The sequence below is a fragment of the Prionailurus viverrinus genome, chromosome C1, assembly GCF_022837055.1.
Source record: "Prionailurus viverrinus isolate Anna chromosome C1, UM_Priviv_1.0, whole genome shotgun sequence".
Classification (NCBI taxonomy): Eukaryota; Metazoa; Chordata; class Mammalia; order Carnivora; family Felidae; genus Prionailurus; species Prionailurus viverrinus.
In genome coordinates, this window is record NC_062568.1 from 40,826,259 (window position 1) to 40,836,345 (window position 10,087).

At 35.6% G+C, this 10,087-nt stretch overlaps 1 protein-coding gene across 2 annotated transcripts in view; it reads left to right on the forward strand.

The window, feature by feature from the left end:
* COL5A2 (collagen type V alpha 2 chain) overlaps positions 1-7,609 on the forward strand; it is a 147,453-nt gene extending 139,844 nt beyond the window's left edge. For both annotated transcript variants that reach the window (XM_047873650.1, XM_047873651.1), the window contains exons 51-54: positions 1,423-1,714; positions 2,431-2,618; positions 4,911-5,150; positions 5,910-7,609. In XM_047873650.1, coding sequence (XP_047729606.1) covers positions 1,423-1,714; positions 2,431-2,618; positions 4,911-5,150; positions 5,910-6,056 — 867 coding nt within the window. In that variant the 3' untranslated portion in view covers positions 6,057-7,609. The remainder of the gene's footprint in view (positions 1-1,422; positions 1,715-2,430; positions 2,619-4,910; positions 5,151-5,909) is intronic.
* The last annotated feature ends 2,478 nt before the right edge of the window (positions 7,610-10,087 follow it).

Sequence of the window (10,087 nt, forward strand, 5' to 3'; positions counted from 1 at the left end):
ATATGTGTGTGTATGTATGTATATGAGTTTTGCATCCCTCTCTGGTGTTTCTTCCTCTCTGGTCTTATTTACCTTTCCCTCCTTATCCTGTCTCTTCCTTTTACTGGTATTATCATTAAATTAAATATTTATTATTTATTATATGAATGGAATAGCCTTATTTTTTCTATGGTCAAGAGGAATATTTCCTATTTATTTCTCTGTGCATGGAGAACAGCTACAGATTTGTAATACCTCTGACTTATGTGGCTCTTGTTTGACTTTATTCTGTGGGTCAGCAGTCCTTAATAGAAAAAACAGCAAACAAACAAACAAACAACAAAAAAACAAAAAAACTCTTCCCCTCATTATCAGAAAGGAATGCATAGAATCATGATATGACCTTACTGGGGGAAAAAAAAAAGAAAGAAAGAAAGAAAAAACGGTTTAACAGTCTGTTGAGGATGAAGCAGGGTTGGCACTGAAGGGTGAAGCAACTTGTCCAGAGCCACTTGACGAGTGGCATGGCAAGTTCAGAGCTCCAGCCCTCTGACTGCCAGGACTGTGCTCCCCACAGGAGACATGGATGCCACATCTCTTCTGGTTGTCAGCTGATTCTCTCAAGTCACTGAGCTCTTCCTTGGGAAATTGCAGAAAGGATTGATGGCGAGGATCCACTTCCAAGCCCCTGAAACTTTTTGTGCTTATCTCCCTACTATTCCAATAGTTCTTGTTTGGCAAAAAAAAAAAAAAAAAAAAAAAAAAAGAGAGAGAGAGAGAGAGAGAGAGAGAAAGAGAGAGAGCTGTTTACTTTTGTTGATAAAAAGGCTAAGGAGAACTTCCTCCAGCTTTGTTTAGTACAGAGAATTTTGATCTACACACCAATTAATGCACATAAAACGACTTTCTATACTTTCCCCTGTAATTGGAAGACGGGGAGAATTCTTCTGTGAGTGTTTCTTGTGGGTATGTCCTTGATAGAGATGTGAGGTCTTAAAGAACTAGCACCCACAACTCTTTTACATCTCCTTTTCCAGCTTGTGTCCATAAATCCTTTTAAAACGTTTTAGTTGTGCTTTGCCCCAAATAGTGTGGAAATGAATATACATATCTATACATTCTTAACACAAAATATATTGCATCTTTAAGAGCAAATGTTTTGCACTTTGATTTTTATTGATCTCAGATGCTGACTTGCAGATAATGTTGTCTGATAAAAGTTACACATCATTTCTCATCCTTAGGAAGTTAGAGGTTGGCAGGCCAGAGCCATCTAGTTTTATTAAAACGTCATGAGGTCATAGATCGGTCAGTGCCATCAGACTGCAGTATAGCCGTGTAACTCCCTATGCACCAAGTCCCATCAGTGCCATTGTGTCCAGCTGAAAAACAAAAACCAGAAAAACATATTAACTGTATTTCTGATGTTTTTTTAAAAATTAGGGTCCTCCTGGTGAGCCTGGTCCACCTGGTCCCCCGGGTCCCCCCGGCCACCTTACTGCTGCTCTTGGGGATATCATGGGTCACTACGATGAGAGCATGCCAGATCCACTTCCAGAGTTTACTGAAGATCAGGCAGCACCTGATGACAAAAACAAAACTGACCCAGGGGTCCATGCTACCCTGAAGTCACTCAGTAGTCAGATTGAAACTATGCGCAGCCCTGATGGCTCTAAAAAGCATCCAGCCCGGACTTGTGATGATTTAAAGCTTTGCCATTCTGCAAAGCAGAGCGGTGAGTACACACGTGCCCATTTGAGCAAAGTCCATTGTTTCCCATTGTGTTCTCGACTGCATCCCAAAATATTTGATTGACTCTCTACTTAGACACAAAAGGCAAAATGGCAGACATCACAGAATTTATGCTTTAGTGGTGGGGACAGTCAGTGACATGAAAAATTATAAGATAAGATGATAAGTATTACAAAAGAGGACATATTCTATTGATCCATTTTCATGTAGTTACAGAGATAATTTATAGCATTCTAATTGTATTTCAACTCACTTACTTATTTTATTCATAGTTTTCAAAATATGTTATTTTATTACATTCCAATTATAGTTTGCTTTAAAATATTATCCTTGTAAATTCATGAGAACACATCCATTTTGGCAAAGCCACTTAATTATGGTGGATTCTCTCTTTTTGGTAGAGGTTTCTCATTTATAAAATGAGGATTATGGTGTTTCCTTCCCATGTATATGTTGAGCCTTTAGCACATGATTTGGCAAAGTGCCTTAGAACAGTGCTTCCTGTGTAGAAAGGACTCAAATGTGTACCAGTTACTTTTTCCTTAACTGCAGAGTATTTTCTTAACTGAGATACTCTCTCTTAAAAAAGTCCTTAATCAGTGAATTCATATTTTCAAACCCTCTGTTAATTCTTCTAGAGACTCGTAATCATGCTTGAAATTCTCTTTATGTGGAAAATATTTTTATTTTGGAAAATAGGTGAGTACTGGATTGATCCTAACCAGGGATCTGCTGAAGATGCAATCAAAGTTTACTGCAACATGGAAACAGGAGAAACATGTATTTCAGCAAACCCATCCAGTGTGCCTCGTAAAACCTGGTGGGCCAGCAAATCTTCTGACCATAAGCCTGTTTGGTATGGTCTTGATATGAATAGAGGATCTCAGGTAATTTAATATGCTTACTTAAAATTGTATTCTTTGCTTTTCATTATTTATTGTACTTTATTTAGGATTATGCTCTTATTTTTGACCAAATTTATTATTGCATAAACAAATTTTACTATAAATTACATTAACATAAATTTTGCATGACAAATTTTGCATGGAATGTGGAAAAGTAACTATTTTTAATATTAGTTCCTTTAATGCATATGACACTGATTGTGGAGTATATCTAAAGGGATCTTGCCAGAGTTGAAAGACAGGGATTATCCTTAGTGTCAGGAGAACTTGGTGACAAGTACCTGCATCTCTTGCTGACATTGTGACCTCAGGAAGTCACTTAACCTTTTGGAGCCTCAGTTTTGGCATTTTTAAAAAAGTTTTATTTATTTATTTTGTGAGAGAGACAGAGGATGAACGGGGAGGGGAAGAGAGAAAGAGAGAGAGAAAGAATCCCTCCATGCTCACAGTGCAGCACAGGGCTTGATCCTATGAACCATTAAGATCATAACCTGAGCCGAAATTAAGACTTGGTTGCTCATCCTACTGAGCCACCAGGTGCCCCAGTTTTGCCATTTTATTTTATTTTATTTTATTTTATTTTATTTTATTTCATTTCATTTTATTTTATTTTATTTTGTTTTATTTTTTTATATGTCTATTTATTTTTGAAAGAGAAAGAGAGAGAGAGAGAGAGAGAGAGAGAGTGAGTGCACAAGCTGGGGAAGGGAGGAGAGAGAGACAGGGAGACACAGAATCCGGAGCAGGCTCCAGGCTCTGAGCTGTCAGCACAGAGCCCAACTTGGGGCTCAAACTCATAAACTGTGAGATCATGACCTGAGTCGAAGTCAGCCACTTAACTGACTGAGCCACCCAGGTGCCCCCAGTTTTGCAATTTTAAAGTGAAAGTGATAATATATTGCAGTCTCTGTGTATATCTGGTACATGATAAGCTATAAATAAATATTAGATAATCACTGTAATAGTATTTTTAATAATTAAATCACTTTGTAAGCTTTGTAGTATTATTTAAACTTAAGGTGTCTTTGTAATTACACTTGAACCTTGAACAACACAGGGGTTAGGGACAAAAACCAGTCAAAAATCTGTGCAGTCAGAAATCTGCATACAACTTTTGAGTCCCCCAAAACTTAACAACTAATTGCCTACTGTTGACTGGAAGACTTACCAATAACATAAACAGTTGATCAACACATATTTTGTATGTTATATGGATTATATACTCTATTCTCACAATAAAGTAAGCTAGAGAAAAGAAAATGTAACTCAGGAGGAGGAGCAAATACATTCACAGCACTGTACTGTGTATGTTGAAAAAATTCTATGTGTAAGTGGACCCATGCAGTTCAAACCCATATTATTCATGGTCAACTGCATATGAATTTATTAATATTTTTCCTTTATGTTTCTTTCATGGTCCTGTATTTAGATTCTCAACCAGCCTTGCCATTTCCTATTATAATAAGAATATTTCATTCTGGATCTCTTTATGGCAGCCTAACTCTGAAACTTTCTTCTCAACTCTGCTTCCGACCTTTCCTCAGAATTCATGTTACTAGTAAACATAATGAGATATTATAGGTATGTACAGGATATACTAGAATCTACAATTATTTAATGGGTAGGAAATTTTAACATTTAAATACACCCAATTGAAATGTAATTTAGTCAATATATTATGTAAAAGGCTTAAATAGGAGCATTGAAAATAGAGCTTAAAAGAGAAGGGGAGCAGAAAAGAAGGTTCTTTATGTTTCAAATTTTTTTGATTATCTGTTTTTGTTAGCTGATAGAAAGCTTGTAATTCATATTTCCTGTAAGTATGTAACAGTGGGTTTAAAGAATTAAGTTCCAATTCTTATTATAATTAGCAATAAGGACAGTGAGTTATTTTTGATACATGATTGAGCTAGTGCTCAGGTATAACTGCTAAAAAGCAATACGCAAGATTTTTTTAAACAGAAGCAGATTTCTAAAATACTTATATTTTCTCTAGTGAGTTGTAATTGTCATTGATTTCATTACTTTTTGTTTGGAGTAATAAAGACAGAGGTTCTCCCTTGTAAGTATTCATAGAAGTTTTAAAATATTTTTATATATAGGTAGAGTATGTTGTTATATGAAAGAATAAAAGTAATACTCTTCGAAATTGATGTCTGAAATCACACATGCACACAGACACGCAGACACACACACACACACACACACACACACACACAGCACTTATTAAAACCTTTCAGTGTTTCCTATAACAAAGACTCTTTGTTTCTCTAGTTTGTTTATGGAGACCATCGGTCACCTAATGCAGCCATTACTCAAATGACCTTCTTGCGCCTTTTATCAAAAGAAGCTTCCCAGAACATTACTTACATCTGTAAAAACAGTGTAGGATACATGGATGATCAAGCCAAAAACCTCAAGAAAGCTGTGGTTCTCAAAGGGTCAAATGACTTGGAAATCAAAGCAGAGGGAAATGTTAGATTCAGATACATAGTTCTTCAAGATACTTGCTCTGTAAGTACTTTTAATCTATCTATTGATCTGGTTGAGTAAAAATGTATTTTGTTAAAAATGCTGCATTGGCAGAAGTGGGGGCAATTTTACCCAGTATATGATTATGCATAATAGCTTCACTTATACTTTTTATAGCTTAGTATAGCTATAGTGAATAGTATAGTATAGCTTAGTGAAGCTTAGTATAGCTTCACTTATACTCTTTAGCATAAATGTGAATGTGTATTAGTACATGAAGCATGGTAGAAGTTTTAATACGATAATTAACAAAGGACCGGATCCTTGGGATTCAACCCAGCTCTTCTGCAAACTCACTTTGGTTCTCCTGCAAGTCACTTTATTTCAGCTCAGTTACATGCTTAAAATTCCTTGATTCTAAAACAGATAATCAATCTGAGATACTCCTTGTATTTTTCACTGATTTGTATGTCTCCCCATTTGTATATATAGATATAAAAAAGGAAAATATTTCATGGTGAATTATTTCCTTTGTGAAAAGCAAAAAAGGCTTTCACAGTTTATGTTGTTAGTGACCATTTGGGAAGCTGCAAAAGAACAAAAGGCATTTTCTCAATTTAAAGTATGTAAGAAATGCCTCCAGCTATGCCAGTACAGCTTGATATTAACAGTGCTCTTAATTTCAAGTAGTGCACTAAAAGAAATTGCTTTCACTTTATCAAGTTTGGCTTGGAAATTTATGCCTAACATCTTTGGAATAATTTGTATATACTATTAACCTGTTGCACCATTTAATTCTAGAAACGAAATGGAAATGTGGGCAAGACCATCTTTGAATATAGAACACAGAATGTGGCACGCTTGCCCATCATAGATCTTGCCCCTGTGGATGTTGGCAGCACAGACCAAGAATTTGGCATCGAAATTGGGCCAGTTTGTTTTGTGTAAAGCAAGCCAAGATACATCGACAATGAGCACCACCCCCGCCATCAATGACCACCACCATTCACAAGAATTTTGACTGTTTGAAGCTGATCCTGAGACTCTTGAAGTAATGGCTGATCCTGCATCAGCATTGTATATATGGTCTTAAGTGCCTGGCCTCCTTATCCTTCAGAATATTTATTTTACTTACAATCCTCAAGTTTTAATTGATTTAAAATATTTTTCAATACAGCAGTTTAGGTTTAAGACGACCAATGACATTGACCACCTTTTAAAAAAGTAAACTGATTGAATAAAATGAATCTCCGTTTTCTTCAATTTATTTCAATGTAATGACAAAGTTGCTTAGTATTTATGAGAAAATTCTTCTTCCTGGCAGGTAGCTTAAAGAGTGGGGTATGTAAAACCACAACACATGTTTGTTTCACTTGACTGTAGTTTGAAAAATACAAAGTAGTGCCCTTTTGTGACCTCTCATTCCCAAATTATCAATTAAAAATGAAATCAGAATGTTTACCCTTGTGATTGAAACCCGCATGCATGTCTAGAGATTGTGTAACTACCATAGGGACTCTTCAAAGAGAACTTGAAAAAAACCCCATCAATTTCTCACTGTATTAAATGGAATTTTTAAATACTATACATTCATTGGAATTTCTGGAAAACAAAGTGATCTGAAATTTTTGTAAAGGGTGGTAAGTTCAGACTTTTTCTCATTCAAATTTAAAGGTACCTTTCCCTCTTGACTCAGTCTATCAATATAGATAGAAGTTACCATCAATATACCATTGAATACATTTGCACTTTCTTGTTTAAGAAGACATTGAATGAAAAATAATTTACATGTACAACTTTATAAACATATGTCCAGGACCCAAAGTCGAGAGTCTTCCACATGTACAATCTCATCATCCTGAAGGCTATAATGAAGAAAAAGATTTAGAAACTCAAGTGGTGGAGCTGACTCTAATCAAATGTGATGATTGGAAGTAGAACATTTGGCCTTTGAACTCTCATAGGAAAAGTGACCCAACATTTCTTAGCATGAGCTACCTCATCTCTAGAAGCTGGGATGGACTTACTATTCTTGTTTATATTTTAGATACTAAAAGGTGCTATGCTTCTGTTATTATTCCAAGACTGGAGATAGGCAGGGCTAAAATGTATTATTATTTTTCCTCTAATGATGGTGCTAAAATTCCTTTTATAAATTTTTTTAAAAATAAAGATGGTTTCACCAATACCATTTGTGAAAAAATAACTGTTAGACTTCCCATTTCTGAAAGAAGGAGCATTGTTCCAGTGCCTTTTCATTGTTCATCTGTCATACTGTATCTGGAATGTTTTGTGATACTTGCATGTTTCTTAGACCAGAACATGTAGGTCCCCTTGTGTCTCAAGGTTTTTTTCCCCCTTAAATGCATTTGTTGGCTCCATTTTTATTTTTTCTTTAAAAATAAACAGCTGGGACCATCCCAAAGGACAAGCCATGCACGCAACTTTAGTCATGTATCTCTGCAAAGCATCAAATTAAATGCACGCTTTTGTCATGTCAATGGTTTTCGTTTTGTGAAATTCCTTTGAACATATTAGATCCATTTTATTTCCAATAGTGAAAAGTAAAGTGTTGTGGTATTCTTTACTTGCCATTTATTTAAAGGATAAAACAACAAATACCTCCCATTGTGTACATACTGGCTTAGAAATGAAAATCAATTTTAAAATCACCCACAAAGGCAACACGACACTAATTATCACTGTCTTTGCCCTTAAAAATCTCAGGTAGTATTATTGATAAAAAGAGAAATGCAACTGGTTTTTCATGGTTGAATAAACTGTGGTAATAAAATGTCTGTTTCAAAGTATAACACATATGAATTTAGCCTAAATGTTTTCAGAGTTTTGTTTTCAGTATTTATTTCACAACTTTATTTTTCCCCAAGTTGGTTATTATTTGAGCTCTACATCTTACATTTGAATATTTATATACCTAAGGACATTTGTGAGTTTTGTTTGTATTAAAACTTCCTTCAAATCCAACCTATAAAGCTTGTACAAGTTTAGATAGATAAACCAGAAATATATGGTGATTCTCTTAAGTCGAAAACACTAAATAATCTCTAGCTATAGAAATACCAGCTCTTATTTGGAGCTCAGGAATAAAAGTTTGCCCCAGACAATTCCAAAAGCCCTCAAATTACTTGCCTGAGTTCTAGATCGATAGGTCCCACTAGACTCATGGACCTCTTTACCTTTCTAAATGATATTTCAAACTCTACATGATCAAAAGTGAACTAATCTATAGCTGGGGAGGATGGTGACATTAATTTAATATTAATTTATTAAAAATACAAGTGAAAATTTGCCTAATTAACAGAAATGAAAAAAAAATAGCAAAGAAAGCATAAAGAATGCTGAAAAAGTCCCAAACTCATAAAATGTGTTAAATTATGGCCAAGTTGAATAATTTATTCCCAATTGAAATGAGATTCAGAGAAATTATAGTCAAAATTCCTTCTCAATAGAGTGGTATTATATGGCAGAAAGCAGATGCAAGAATATACTGGAGGAGAAAAAGAACACTGATTAGAACTACCTCAGAGTCCCTATCACACCATGGAAAAGAGCATCTTAAAATAACATTTTTCTTTGAAATTATGAAGATTTCAGGAAAGACTAAGAATAATCTCTTAAAAGGTAATTTTGGGGGCAGAGTTCCAACAATGGTAAACCAAGGCAATGATACCACATGACAACCAAAAGCCTGTGGAGCACAAGGCATGTCCATAAGCTGATTTTTTTTAATCAAATGGCTGGATTACCCAAGAACAGCTTTTCTTCCCATTTTGCATCATTTTATCCAAATTTAATTGTTGGCATTCCCCAAGGATCAGTCTTTTTCTCTTTACCTTCACACACAATATTCTGTCATCACTGGCCATTATCTATGCCCACAGTTTTAATTACCATGTGTCAGTAGCTCCAAAATGCATATACACAGCACAAATCCCTTGGAGTTCGAGAAATGCGTACATAAATGTTTAACTCACCATCTTCATTCAGTGTTCAGAAGTACGTGTAGCTCAGCATCTTAAAAAAAAATTCTTGATATTTCTATCTCAAAGCTGGTTTTATATTCTGTGTTCCCTATCTCAGACAATAGCCTCACCATCCATCCATTTAGTCAGGCTAGAAACCTGGGAGTTGTTCTTGTCACCTCCCTCCCTCACCAAGCCAGAATTCTGGCATTGCTAAGTATTTTCAATTTTGCCTTGTGAAAATAAAGGAAACTTAATTTATAACAGAGTTGGGAAGCCCTGAAGGGAGAGCTCTTACAAACTACCACTTGTTGTAAGAAGTATATCTTGAATTTCCCAGCAGGAAAGAAGCATAATTTATGTACCCCAGCAGGTGGAAGGAAGAATTTCTCTTTGCCTAGCAACAGCACAACCAATGAGAATTCAGTGAAACAGTCCCTCCCAGCTTCCTCCCTTCAGCTGTAAAAACAAGACTCCAGACTTGCTATGGCTTATGGGTTCACAGTAGTTTGCTGGTTCCGAATTGCAATTCCTCTGCTATTTCCAAATAAACTCATTTTGAGTAAAATAACTGGTGCTTTTGTATTTTTTTTAAGTCAGCCTAATGTTTCTTAAAACCATATTCTTCTCTCTGCGTCCCCTGCCACTATGCTAGTCCATATTATCATTATCTCTCACCTGGGCTCCTTCAGTAGCCTTCCAATAGGTTTTCAGGTATTCATTGTTGTGTTTTTCTGATCCATTCTTCCCAAAGAGCCAGAATGGTCAATTTGAAATACTGATCTGAATATGTCACTTCATTCTCCCTTGCTCCTTCCAACGTGCATGCGTGCATGCACACACACACACACCCCTTAAAAAAACTTTAGTAGAAACTTTTAGGATAAAGATAAAAATCCTTAAACTCTGAGACTCTTCCATGACCTGACACCTGACTTTTGAAGCTTCATGTTGCCACTATCAGCCTTACTCTCTGCTCCACACACAATGGATTTA